This window comes from Urtica dioica, chromosome 4 (genome assembly GCF_054948205.1).
Source record: "Urtica dioica subsp. dioica isolate 48M chromosome 4, U.dioica_male_clone48M_v1_H2, whole genome shotgun sequence".
Taxonomy (NCBI): domain Eukaryota; kingdom Viridiplantae; phylum Streptophyta; class Magnoliopsida; order Rosales; family Urticaceae; genus Urtica; species Urtica dioica.
This window is the reverse complement of record NC_142759.1, coordinates 18,972,940-18,987,223: the sequence shown is the minus strand read 5'-3', so window position 1 is coordinate 18,987,223 and position 14,284 is coordinate 18,972,940. Positions and strand designations below refer to the sequence as shown.

Here is a 14,284-nt window from a genome sequence, read left to right as displayed (position 1 = left end):
AATTATGTCAAATAAAATCAAAATTTTATTTATCTCTAGAAAATTTACGTATTAAGATAAAAATTATGCATATTTTTAATTATCAAATCTTCATGTATTCGAAAATAATAAAGTATAATATTGAGTATTTTTATTAAATTATAATGTTATTAAAAAATGATAATTTTTAACAATAGTACATATAAAATATTTACAATCTTAAAAAAATTAAAAAAATTAACACCATCGTGTTAGTTTGGTTCAACTCAATCTCATGACTATAAAAAACCAAATTAACTCGAAACATTTGTGGTCTGGGTTGGTTGCAACTCAAACTTCATTGAATTTTAATGGAGCGATTTAAAAAAAAAAAAAAATAAGGTTTAGTTTGAATGATCGATTGTTTAATTTGATGAACACCCCTAATAATGATAACCGATAGTTTGTCAAATATTTGATGGGAGTAAAATATAGAAAAAATAAAGATTAAAGGGAAACAATACAAAATACAATGCGAAGTCATACAATTTCCGTAATACAATAGACAAAAATGTCATTTATGAAAAAGAAAATAAAGTTAATACGGTTGTTCTCGTTGGTAATTGTTTTTTATGTTTTAGGGTTGGATATTTTCCCATTTATGAAGTCCACAAAATGAAATTTTCCTTATAATTTGGGGGATTTTCCTGTAAAATTATGACAAACCGGGGTAACTTTTACATTTTAAGTAAAATAATAACATCTATATAAGTATCATATCCGCCGTGAGAGAAAATCATTTTCTCCAAAACCCTAAAGCGGTTAGTATTCTCCGAAGATGGTGAAGAAGAAGGAACGAGGCTCGAACATATCGGGGAAGCCAAAGCATTCCCTGGACGCGAATCGTACGGAATCGAAGAATAATGGCTTGCGTAGTGCCGCGACGGTTCGCCGTCTCAAGATGTACAAATGTAGGCCTGTTCGTGACCGTGGTGGCAAGGTTTTGTCAAACGAGTTTCAGTCCAAGGAATTACCCGACACGCGAATTCAGCCCGATCGTCGCTGGTTCGGTATGAACAATTTTGGATTTCCGAGACTAAGAATTGCTTTCGCTTCTTAAATTAGGTCTTTTTTCGTTTGCTTAAATTAAATTTGGACTAATTACTGATGTTTTGACGAGTTTTATATTGTTTTATGGTGTCATTTTAGTGTAGCTGACCAATTTGTCACTCGGTGCTTAATTTTTTTTTTTTTTTTTTTTTTTTTTGTTTTTTTTTTTTTTGTGTGTAGCACACTGAATTGAAACATTTCAGTTTTACATTTTGCTTGCATTTAATTTTTGGGTCAGACTTTTGAGTGACTGTGTGGTTTGGTTGGCTGAATTGTATAGGAAACACTAGGGTCGTGGGTCAAAAGGATCTCGAGTTTTTGCGTGAAGAATTGGAAAGCCGGTCAGCCAACAACTATACTGTTCTTATGAAGGAGAGGAAGCTGCCTCTGTCCCTCCTGACTGATCACAAAAAAGTATGTTACTTAAGAAAATACAAACTCACCAATAGTTTACGATTCAGTTCCCATGGAAATTTAAAATATACATTTGAACTGAACTGTGATCTTAATATCCGCGAAGCAAGCCAGAGTTCATCTACTTGAAAGAGAGCCTTTTGAGAATGCTTTTGGGCCTAAGATGAAGAGGAAGCGGCCAAGACTCTTAGCGGCAGATTATGAGTCTTTGATCCAGAAAGCTGGTGGTTCTCAGGGTAATCAATTTTCATGCCATGAGGATTTTTTTTTTCAGACAAGAAAGTAAGTTAATCTTTTTTAATATTTGGTTATGTACAGATGCGTATGAGCTGAAGCGTGCTGATGCTCCGGCTGTAGAAGGCAATGAAGAGGATGGAATCAGAGATTTGGTTCGCCATAATATGTTTGAGAAGGGTCAAAGTAAGCGGATTTGGGGGGAGCTCTACAAAGTGATAGACTCTTCAGATGTTGTTGTCCAGGTCAGTACTGCATTTACTTGGTCAATATATGGCTGTTATTTTCTATTTGCTTCTATTTAAGCTGTGCGGTCAATCTTTAAATAGCACCATGTCCAGTCTGCAAGTTTTTCCTTCACCCCTGTGTGATGTTTTTCATCACATAATAAGCATGGTCATGTCATTTCTCGAGTTAAAAAAAAAGTTGTACGAGCTGAGTCCTCCATCGGCTCTCTGGGCCTCCGGATATACCTGGAATTTAATATTATTTATTTTAGTTGCTCAATAGTCAATTTCATATTGTACATTATATGAATCACAGACCAAGGTTCTTTTTGGGATATGTTTTCCTCTTCAATATATATCTTTTGTCTGTCTCTTCTCAAATGAAAACCCCACCCAACTTTTTTTTTTTTACAGGTTTTGGATGCTAGGGATCCGCAAGGTACAAGATGCTACCACTTGGAGAAGCATTTGAAAGCGCATTGCAAACATAAAAATATGATTTTCTTGTTAAATAAGGTCTGTCACGCCTCTCCCACTAAAAACTATTATTTGTTTTGTCATGCACGTAATATATTCTAAATTATTATATGTATCAAATTTGCTCAGTGTGATCTAGTCCCTGCATGGGTGACAAAAGGATGGCTCAGGGTTCTATCCAAGGAGTATCCAACTCTGGCTTTTCATGCTAGCATCAACAAGTCATTTGGGAAGGTACTTTTAATCATCTTTGTTTGGATATCACTACGTACTATGTCGTATTGTGTCTTCAAATTTAAAATTTAATTTAAATTAGGTACCAATATTTAATACAGCTAGTGTATCTTTGTTGTCTTGTTACGTGTAGGGCTCCCTTTTATCAGTTTTGAGGCAATTTGCTCGCTTGAAGGCCGACAAGCAAGCAATTTCTGTTGGTTTTGTCGGATATCCCAATGTTGGGAAGTCATCAGTTATAAACACACTGCGAACTAAAACTGTAAGTTTATAATCTCTATCTGTGCTTTTGTCATCATCCAGTACTAATATTTTATGAAAGAAGTGTCAATGTGACTTGAATTCATCTCTGAATTTAATAAAACGCCATTACATGTATACCAGTCGTAATATTGATGTTGTATGCTGTACAGTTAAATCTTCATGACTACTTCCTCATGTCAATTTTAACATTTTCTTTCTCTTGTTTGAAATGATGTCATTATTACGACTCTCTGTAACTCTTATTGTGAACTTGAGACTTGTGTTTTTGTGAATACTGTCACATTTTCCCTTCCCTATTAAGCATTAAGCTGTAAATGAGTATGTTCTACCTTATAATGATCAATATAAAATAGCCCCCAAAAAATTTACCAAGTTCATGTTATGCGTAATTAGTTTTATTAAAGGCTAGCTTGTGCAATATAGACAATTTGATTTATCCTCTTAGATATATTCATAAAGTTTTTTTTGTTTTTGTTTTTGTTTTTTTTGTTATTTTGTTTTCTTGCTTTGTAATCTGATCATTTGAATGCTTGCTAGCTATATAGATGCCTATTGTTTCTAATGGGTTCCTTCTCCACATAGGTCTGCAAGGTCGCTCCTATTCCGGGGGAGACTAAAGTGTGGCAATACATCACTCTCACGAAGAGGATTTTTTTAATTGACTGCCCTGGAGTTGTTTATCAGAACAAGGACACAGAGACAGATGTCGTGTTGAAAGGAGTGGTATGTTTTTTTTTAACGGATTCATTTACATTCATTGTTTCTTCAATAAGTTGAAGAGTCTTTGAAATAGTGGTTTATTCATAGTCTTCAAATTTGCTACCCCTCTGAAACAACGTTTCTCAATAAAATCTTAACTTTTTGTCACGATAATATGAAACAGGTACGCGTCACAAACTTGGCAGATGCCTCAGAACACATTGGAGAAGTTTTGAAGCGAGTTAAGAAAGAGCACTTAGAAAGAGCATACAAGATTAAGAGCTGGTCTGTCACTAGCATCTATGTACTTATTTTTGTTCAAAATTATAATATCAAACTATTAAGATACATGTCCAGCAGATTGACTGGAACTAATGGTTCCTGTTGATTAGAGAGGTTTAGTTAACAATACTCTTTTCTTATGTGCAACCGTCTCTTTCCTATGATGTTCAGGGTCGATGACAACGACTTTCTAGTTCAACTATGCAAAATGTCCGGAAAGCTTTTGAGGGTAATCAATTTTTTCCCCTTTCCCTTTCCTTTTCATTTCCTTCAGTGGCTGTTAAATAAACACACCGAATCAACCATGCAAATCGATTTGATCAATGATTTAATTATTGGGGTCCTCTGTGTTTTATCAGGGCGGTGAACCTGACTTGACGACCGGTGCGAAGATGATCTTGCACGACTGGCAACGGGGAAAAATCCCGTTTTTCGTGCCGCCGCCAAAGCAAGAAGACGATGAATCATTGGAGCCTGAGCTCAAAGGTTTAGACCCGGTCGAGGCCGATAATTGCAAGGCCTCCGCGGCTTTCAAGGCCATTGCGAGCGTGATCTCGTCCCAACAGCAAATGAACGTCCCTGTTCAGAGAGACCTCTTCACCGATACCGAGCTGAAAGGCGAGGCAAACGAGCCGCTCCCAACCATTGATGCCGAGGACGAGGAAGAGGAAGCAGCCTCTGAAAGCGAGCCGGAAGAAGAAGAAAAAGAAGCTAAACCTTGATAAGAGTGTTATTTCATCTGGAAGTTTTGTTTCTCAAGCCACTTTTAAGTATTTTATTTTGAATAATTATAGAAGCGGACATTCTTATTTTGTCTTTTGCGTAGCTTTTAATTTTTTCGTCCAGTGTCAACATTATTATTTCCAGTAGTAAATGCCATCGTTTATTTTACGCATTATGATTTTTTTGTTGAATTTGTTTTCTTTGTGGAGTCGATTTCGTGCGCTTTAAATTTTGTCTCTTGGAACTACAGAGCCGTCTAAGCTGTATTTGATTGAGGAAAATTCCAATGGGAAAGCATGTATCTTGGCTGTCAAATCTTCACATTATACGGTGGAGTCAAAAAGTGAGATTCTACACACTATTTTAGTCCAAGTTCCTATTATTGCACATAATTAATGACATTAAGTATTGTTTTCAGCTATAAGGCTAGTGAATTAAGATAGACCGGGCTGGTTATATCTGTAAATTATTGATTTCTTATGATTCTTTTCGTATAATAATATTTGTCTAAAGGACTTTCCTTAAAGGACAATAAAAAGAAGATAAAAAAAGAGAGTATAATTTCAATTTAATGACAATTATTTAGGGCAGCAAACTACATAAAATTCAAGGGGTCCATTGACCGATCTCTTCACATGCGTCAATAGAAACGGAAGGTAGGCATTGAATGTCTTGACCATTATATAGAGAATACTGGTTCCTCTTTGGTTGTCATCGATATATTGTATAATTATAGTAAGACGTGTGGACAGAATCTGTATTACAGCTAATATATATATATATATATATATATATATATATATATATATATATATATATATATATATATATATATACCATACCAACTAACCATTGCCTAAGAATTAGAGGCGAACAAAATTTCAAGACGTCTTCTTTTCTTCGTATACTATCAGCAACCCTGACTAAGTTTGAAGTTTGAATCTTGACTGTTTGAAGATACGATTGAATGAATTAAGAAGAAATGAATAAGCCTTGAGGCGTTAGTTATTTTTTAGCTATTTTCTGGTACAGGTCCGAATATAAGAATCCTGGTGTAAGCTTAGAACTCTAGTGATGTAAAATCTTTCTCGAAACATATTTAATTTCAAAGTGCATAAAAAAATTGTTCAACAGAACAAGAGAGAGAGAGAGAGAGAGAGAGAGAGAGAGAGAGAGAGAGAGAGAGAGAGAGAGAGCTATTGTTTATTCAGTTTTTTCACCATTTCCTTTTCATATATGAGAAATACAAAATGTCACATGGAAGGAAAGAAATTATGAGCACTTAAATTATTGGATAAATAATACATAAACTAAGCGATATAAGTTTAGCCAATGGACCCTAAATAATATGGTGGTCATTTTATGCTTTATTTTTTATCAAAGACGAATATTTCTATTTAAAAACGGATCTGGCATGATAATTGGATTATATAAACGACACAAATAGTGAAATCATTTTAATTATGGAAAAAAAATATTTCATCTGCGCCCCCTCTAATAATCAGTCATAATTTCCAATTTCTACCAACTAGTTGTATTTTATTTTTATTATCAATCATGTGGTTTTAATGTAATATCCCAATTACAATTGTTGTCAATTTGTCATAACTTTTTCTTACAAAAATATAATACCTTTAAGTTTAGTCATTAGCTTTAACTAATTATTCTGAATTTATTACTTTTAGTTTTTGGCCAACTTAGCTTGAGTTGAATTTTTATTGTATTTATTCGGACTTAGCTTGAGTGTCTGAAATACTTATCTTGCTAAAATTTATATTTATAATATAAAATGTTGGTTATTAACACATTTATTAATAATTGTTAATAATAAAAAATATTATAATAGTTGTCTCGGTGAAAATTTGTGTATGCCGACTAGAATAAGCCGAATACAGCATGGATCTATTTGCCAAATTAATCTTATATTACACCAATCTAGTTAGAAAAAGAATTAAATAAGTAAAATTGGGGGTATTACCAAGTGACAATTGAGGGAATGTAGATGCAAATAGGATTGTAAAGTGCGGGAGTTTGTGGAGAGATTTTTTGTTGTCACCTCTCACCTTTTACAATGTTAGATTTCATCGGTCGCGGATTGCTCAAACCCACATTTTGACAGCATTATTGTGATAATCGTGGCTCACGTTTGTGCTTGAGAGCTCTCTTAATAATGCCTTTTATTTCATTGGTAGCTTCTCCAAACTTTTTCGATTTTATTCAAGAGTCTCGGACCTTTTATCTTAGGGAAATGGTCGGATCTACTACTAATTTCAATTATTTTGACCAAAATATAGAGTTTCTTGTTTTGGACACTTTTAGTAGTTGTTTAAGTGAGCAAGTACATATTTGCCCTTGACTTATTTTTTGTTTTGAAAATACCCCATTAAAGAAACCAGCCATTTCCCTTTCACAAATGAATAAAAAGTCAGTCTCCGTACAAAGAAGCCCTCAATAAACCTCCAATCTCCAAAGCCCTCGCTGTATCTCTCGGGCTTGCTTTATGCACTGAAACGAAGAGGGCGAGAAAAAGGAGAAATGGTTTCAGCGGGACGTTGTGTTTCTTCTTCAGACTACGTCGTAATAAAGTCCCCGAACAACAAGCGAGAATACAGACTCATCGAACTCGATAATGGCCTCTCGGCGTTGCCCGTCCACGATCCCGAGATTTACCCCGACGGACCACCCGCAGCCGAGGACGACGACATGGACTGCGATGAAGACGACGACGACGAAGAAGAAGATGAATCCGACGACGAGGAAGACGGCGAAGAGGACGACGATGAAGAGGACGAAGATGAAGGCGAGGATGAGGAAGGAGGAAAAAGAAGGCCCGTCGGTGCTTCTCAGACTAAAAAGGTTTGCTTCGTCTCTGAAATATGGTCTGTTATGGTTTGAGATCTTCCGATTGTTATAAGAGTCCTTTGTGATGATTATGCATTTGTATTACTATGAAATCGTTTGATAGGAAATAAAAAATGCCTAGTTGATGCGATGGAGAAGGGTATTGATTTGAGGAAACAAATACTGAAGCTGTGTAAAAATTATTATCATGGTGGATTAATGAAGCTAGTTATTATTGGTGGAGGTAAAGTGCCCTTTTTTTCTTTCTTTTATTTGTTAGGAAGTTATCCTTGTTTTTCTTGACGGACCCAATTGAGGGACTGCAATTTTAAATTGTTGATGTCTTGTACTCTTATATATGGAATCAGTAATAGCTTCATCCATTAGGTAACTGGTAGTTTAATTTCTGTTCAACTTCATACATGAGAAACAGTGTTTGAATCAATTTTCAGGTACACATTTTGGTTTCTTATCGAGTCACTTCTATCGTCTATATCTAGGATACTTATTAACCATTTCCATTGTTGTAAAAAATCATGTGATATTCGTACTTGCTGGGTTAAGAAGGCTATGTTTTATGTGTGCCATGTGCCATTTTTTACCCACACGTTGTTGGTTATGTTGAGATATAAGTTTGAAGTAACAAGGATAATTGTCCACTAAATTGTCAACTGTCTTTGTTGCAGAGAATTTACTAGCTTATCATGCAGAGAATATCATTTATGGGGACTATGTTTATAAGACATGGGATGCGGAGTTAATAAAACATGTAGCTAGTTTCTTCAGGCCTGAAAATATGAGGATTGATGTGGTCAAGGCAGTTGAGTACTAGACCCACTGCGTAGACATGTCTGCTTTAGATGCAGCTCTGATGAACATATTTAGGCGGAAGCTCGCGATAGATTTATACCATCATGGGGCGGTGAAACTTGCGACCGGCTACGAATCTGACAACGAGTTTCCGACATCTTTGGCCTAGGATGTTTATATTTATATGAACTCAAATCTCAAACTATGTTTTATATTTCTGTATGGTTTTGTATGACTTGAATGCCTAAAACTACTATATATTTTGGTTTATATTTTTGTATGGTTTTGTTTTGATATGGCCGTGTCTATAGTTGTGGACCGATTCTAGACAGTAAATATCTACAATCACCACAATTGTAGACATTAATATCTACAATCACTAAAATTGTAGACATCAATGTCTACAATTTGAACAACTATTGTCAAGTATGTTTAGGAATTAAAGACGTAAAAAAGACATAAATTACTGAAATAATAACATATAATTAGTCATTCATCCATTACTGAAATACACTCCAAGTTCCAAAAAGACATATAATTAGTCATTCAACTATAATAACTAAAATTAGTTCCAAAAACACATACAACTATAATAATTAATCTATTCCTCTCAGAAAAAAGAACTGGACGGTTGCATGTAATCCGGTTGTGACCAATTTCTCCATATCGCGAAAACTTCCTACGAATAGGCTCTTCCCCTTGAGAAGGTATTCGTCTCTTCTTCGGTCTACCGGTAACACGTGATCTGTATGTCGGAGGCTTGTCTCTCATTTATACGACAAATATGTTCACTCTCAAACTTGAATAAGAAAATTCAGAAATCAGAATAACTTTAGATTGATATGTATAATTGTAATAAAAATTGTCATAAACTGTAGACTTATAAGTTTACAGTTAACAACAATTGTAGATATCGACGTCTACAGTTGTAGTAACTGTAGACTTATAATATCTACAATTGTTACAACTGACATTCCTGCATAGTAAAAACGCATATCTGATTGTTATTATCGTGTATGAAAAAAATTAAATGTCTACAATGAGACTATTTGTATATATGTATATCTACAATTACACCAATTGTAGATATACATGTCTACAATTCTTGTAATTGTAGATATACATGTCTACAATTCTTGTAATTGTAGACATATAGGTCTACACGTTCAGCACTTGTACAACTATATTTTTTGACACTTTTAGTAGTATGTCTAATGTATAATGTCTATTTTATCCTTATTTTTTTTTACATTTTATTTCTTTTTCTTTATTTCCCTCTATTTTTTCTATTTTTTTTTTCTTTTCTCTCTATGTTCTCTTTCCCTCTCTTCTCATCGATCCCACCTCCCTCAGCTTCCTCTCCTCTTTTTTTTTTTTTTTTTTAAAAAAATCATTCTCTCTTTAAGATGTTTCATACGGAAATAGTTTTTTTTTAATACTTGTATTGGATGATTTTTTTTTAACTCGTATCAATCGTACGTCTACAATTTTATGTTATTGTAGACAAAATTATAATTTTCAAAAATTTGTAGACATAAATGTCTACAAATTTTTGTAATTGTAGACATATACAAGTCTACAAATTTAAAATCAAAATATTACTGAATATTTAACAAAAAAATTGTAGACGTCTATGTCTACAAGTTCGATAATTATAGACATGTTATCTATAATTTCTACAATTTCTATAATTGAGACATGTATGTCTACAATTTGTATAATTATAGACATATATCTACAATTATCGATACTCATATTAGAAATTTTTAGACATATATGTCTATAATTATCGCAACTGTAGATATACATATCTACAAATATCGAAATTGTAGATAAAAAATAGTAGCAAGAGCAGGATAGTAAGCTATATGCAGGCTTGACGTGTGGGTTAGCCTAATAAATTTACTAATTTAGCCTCTAACGTATATGTTATTGTTGAAAATCTACTTTTCTGTATATGTTATGAAATCGGAAGCTTGTGAATCCATCTTACAATTAGAATCCAAATTCATAAACAGTAACAGAGACAATCAGAGTCACATGTACCTAAACTTTTCCATAAGATCAGTAGAGAAATAAACGAAATTAAAATAGTTGATTTTATGTATATAACTGCATACAACATGAGTAATTTTTTAATTACAATAATGAGAATTGGGAACAAAGATAGAGTTGAACTAAAACTACCTGGTCTGAGCCGTTCACTGATCTGCTTCTTGAGCTCATCGTTTTCCAGCAAAAGGACATTCCCTGATATCCAAATTCTGAAGAGAGTCCTCTACTGGAATTGTACGCAAGCCCATTTTGGTCCAGCGTCTCAAGATGAAACATAAAATAAAAAAATGGATGTGGGCAATATTAACTCCATAATGTTCCAGACATAAGTACTCACCATAAAATCAATATTAGGGATGTAACTTGTGATGTTCCAAATGATAAGAGTAGCGATGGATGTGGGCAGTAGTACTAATCAGTGAACTCAAGGAATATATTGTTGGGGCATTCCTTGATCTTCTTCTTGAGCTCATCACTCTGTCCCAACAACAAGGGACATCTCTTAATCTGCAAAAGCTCAAGAGAATTCGGGAGTTGTTCTATTCGGACCCATCAAATTACGGTGAAGCCACTCTGCCACTATGGTCCGAGAATTTCTCGTCGATCATGGTTTTGATCGCCTCGGGTCTCCCTCCGTGGCGGTTTCCGATCTGGAGATTGTAAGCCACATCGTCAATTTTGCACCCCTTGTCCTTCATGGCTTCCCAAAGCTTCTCGGCCTCAGCGTGCAAAGCACCCCTTATCACAGTAGCATTGGTTCCTGACGCTCCAAAAGTGTATATGTGATTCTTCTAAAGAAAGAAAACATAAAAGTATCCAACCAAAAATGCCAAAGCTTTCGATTTCAATGGAGTCTAGTGGGCGAAGAATTAGGCTTACAGTGATGACCATTCCGTAGCTGATAATCGCAATCAGCTCTTGGTGCATGAATCCCATGTTCCTGGTCCCGAAGAACCTGATGGCCCTCGGTCTTTGCTGCTGAATCGCCAGTAGCAATTCCTGCCGAACAAAAAAGTCAATGGCGAATTAGATTACTAAGCGAAGAATGAAAACCAAACGAAACCGAGAATATAATTAAATAAGAACCTGAAGATAATCGACATCGGCGAGGATGCGCCTGAACTCCGGTTCCAAAACAGCGGCTTCCCAAAGCTTCTCGACCTCTTCGCTTAACTCGTTCTTGTACATTGCGTTGATGATAGTAGTCAGAGTGCACTGCGGTGACTTCGAACCCTTTCTTCTCCATCTCATGCATCGTCTCAACGGCTTTCTTGGTCAACCCTTTCCCGCAGTACGACTTCACCAGAATCCGGTACGACATGCCGTCCGGGGAAAACTCGAACCTCTTGGAAATTTCGTCGAACAATAGGGGTGCTTTCTCGAAGAGCTTCGAGTTGTTGCACGCGGTGAGTAGCGCGTTGAAGGTCTTTGATTTTGGGGTCGTTTTGGTGGGATTCGATGAAGGTCTCGACGTCGGATAATCTCCAGGATTTGGGGAGGTTTCGGACGGTGATTTTCGGGGCGTAGCGAGAGACGGACTAAGCGGCGAGTCTTCCGGCGGGACGGAGGGTTTTAGGGCTTCGTCGAGGTCGTTGGCGGATCGGAGCTTGGGGGTCGGTTTGGAAATGGAGATGGAGGTACAGAAGCGCCGGAGATGGCGGAGATAAGACGAGGATGCCATTGGTGAGTTCTGCGATTCTTTTGCAGCAGAGGAAATGAGAAAGGTATAGGTGAGTTTGAGGTTTGAATGAACAAAAATAAAAATTGAAGGACAAACTGGGTATGAATTATTTATCTCTCCTAAATTCGCTACTAAAAGTGTGTAAAAACAAGGAGCTCAATATTTTGGTCCAAAACAATAAAATGACTACTAGATCCGGCCATTTCCCTTTATCTTATGTACGTTTTTTTTATCAGATAGTTGTGTACTTGTAAAATCAACGACCCATAAGCTCACCAATAGCTTTATTGGATTTGAGTCATATGGACCAATCATATCGTCGTCAAAAAGTCAAAGCCATGCAGGTTGGAGAAAATACACACCCTCTCTTTTAAAAAGAAACAGAGTACTCTATTTAATTTTTCAATCAGCCCATGCACACATGTCATGCCACACTCGCATCATGTATAATAAATGCCAAATTCAGGGTTATAAGTAAGAATGGCAACGGGTTTGAGTTTTAGCGGGTACAGCATTATCATACCCGTACCCGCAAAAAAAAAATACCCGTTAGCCCATACTCGTTAACCCGTTTATTTAAACGGGGCGGGTAACGGGTATACCCGCCGGGTGACGGGTGCCAAAAATATGCACCCGTTAACCCGTTTTTTTTAATAAAAAAAAAATTCGACTCATATTATAAGAAAAAAATTGTCACTACTACATAGGTTATATAGTAGTATAAAAGCTGAAATTATATGTGTGAGAGTACGTATAAGTTATATCGAAATTCTATGATTTTTTTTAATGTTTACGGGTCGGGTTAACGGGTCGGGTATGTTATTTCTGCCACCCGACCCGTACCCGCTAAATATGATAACGGGTATTACCCGTTAACCCATTTGAGCGGGTATCACCCGGCCCGTTTAGTTCGGATACCCGACGGGCTAACGGGTTTCGGATTAAACTGCCATTCCTAGTTATAAGTTCAAATTTGACTATATATAATTTAGCATTGAATTAGAGTATTTTTAATGGTAAGCAAATATCATATTTGCTTAACTTACCACATAAAGAATTTAAGCTACAATTAATTTAAGCAAATTTGCTCTCTATTGGTAAGCTAAATCACTCTCCTAGTTTAACTTTATCCCACATGTTAATAATTAATATTTTATTATTATTTTCTATTCAATTCCCACTTATTAAATAAAATAAAAATAAAAATAAAAAATGAGCTCATTTAATTTGCTAAACTATGTAGCTTAGTTAAGCTAATAAAAAGTGCAAAATAATGATAAACAACTAGGTTACAACTTTTGATAATTGCTAATAAATCATCACAATTGTTAAGTCACAAACCATTAAAGATGCTGTTATAGTGCTATGCAAAATATTAACAAAAAATCGGATATAAATCAATCTAAATCCAAATTTCAGTCCCACGTCAACAAACCGAATCGATTTTGTAAACAGGTTCGGTTATTGATTTTAAGAATTTTGAATTCGCTTAAACCAAAACCAAACCGAATTATATTTAGTTATGTCAAATAATGATATATTATATGGTTGGCTCAAGTGGTAGCACAGTTACGTAATTATAAATGTATTGCAAAATGTTCTCTTTTCTTTCATAGGAAAATGACTGTGTACCTACAGATTCCATAATTATTATCATCTGATCTGATCGATAAGGCATGGATTGGATGTTACAAGCCAGTCTTACATAATTGTTCTATTCCACATATGTGAAATGTGATATGTCTTTAGTATATATCACCACATAATTTATATTTTTGTTTTAATATTTTGTAAATTTTATATATTCACATCTTGAAATATGAAACTATAAGATCTGATACGCACACACTTAATTACATTCAATGAAAAAACAAAAGTTAACTAGAGATTATCCCATTCCCACAAAAGTATTTTTTTATTATTAAAGTTTAAATGATTTTTATTATTATTACTATTTAATGTAATTATTTATACGTTATGTATTATGTGTGTACATGTAAGAAGAAAAATAGTTATAAAAAAAAAAACTTAACTAACACATTAAAATTTGAATGTTTTCAACCTGGGATGATAATAGTTTATTGTTAATTGTGAATACTGTGATGCAAAAAGTTGTTATTTTCTTCTCGTCTACTCTCTGTGACATTAGGTTTTCTACCATGCTTTAATACAATTATAGCAATATATGTTCAATCTTCTTCTATGTTTCATTTTTGGTTTATATGGAAATGGTAATCTGACCAACTACATACGCGTGCATGCATGGAAATTGGAA

The 14,284-nt window shown here is 34.9% G+C and overlaps 2 protein-coding genes across 2 annotated transcripts; both read left to right on the top strand.

Annotated features, from left to right (window-relative positions):
- Positions 1 to 737: 737 nt before the first annotated feature.
- ATNUG2 (GTP-binding family protein) lies at positions 738 to 4,797 on the top strand. The gene is made up of 11 exons (XM_089612641.1): positions 738 to 1,028; positions 1,349 to 1,482; positions 1,589 to 1,718; positions 1,801 to 1,961; positions 2,358 to 2,459; positions 2,550 to 2,654; positions 2,788 to 2,916; positions 3,501 to 3,641; positions 3,802 to 3,902; positions 4,071 to 4,128; positions 4,259 to 4,797. The coding sequence occupies exons 1-11, from the start codon at positions 797 to 799 to the stop codon at positions 4,619 to 4,621; spliced, it is 1,656 nt and encodes a 551-aa protein (XP_089468767.1). The 5' UTR covers positions 738 to 796; the 3' UTR covers positions 4,622 to 4,797.
- A 2,311-nt stretch (positions 4,798 to 7,108) lies between these two features.
- Positions 7,109 to 8,353, top strand: LOC149401010 (uncharacterized). The gene is made up of 2 exons (XM_089613474.1): positions 7,109 to 7,478; positions 8,150 to 8,353. The coding sequence occupies exons 1-2, from the start codon at positions 7,158 to 7,160 to the stop codon at positions 8,159 to 8,161; spliced, it is 333 nt and encodes a 110-aa protein (XP_089469600.1). The 5' UTR covers positions 7,109 to 7,157; the 3' UTR covers positions 8,162 to 8,353.
- The last annotated feature ends 5,931 nt before the right edge of the window (positions 8,354 to 14,284 follow it).

What these genes read in the sequence shown, in the direction of transcription:
- ATNUG2 (XM_089612641.1), top strand. Translation starts at nt 797, where the DNA reads ATGGTGAAGAAGAAGGAACGAGGCTCGAACATATCGGGGAAGCCAAAG. An exon ending in CTTCAGATGTTGTTGTCCAG is followed by an intron (nt 1,962 to 2,357) that starts GTCAGTACTGCA and finishes TTTTTTTTACAG; the next exon opens with GTTTTGGATGCTAGGGATCC. An exon ending in ATGTCGTGTTGAAAGGAGTG is followed by an intron (nt 3,642 to 3,801) that starts GTATGTTTTTTT and finishes AATATGAAACAG; the next exon opens with GTACGCGTCACAAACTTGGC.
- LOC149401010 (XM_089613474.1), top strand. Translation starts at nt 7,158, where the DNA reads ATGGTTTCAGCGGGACGTTGTGTTTCTTCTTCAGACTACGTCGTAATA.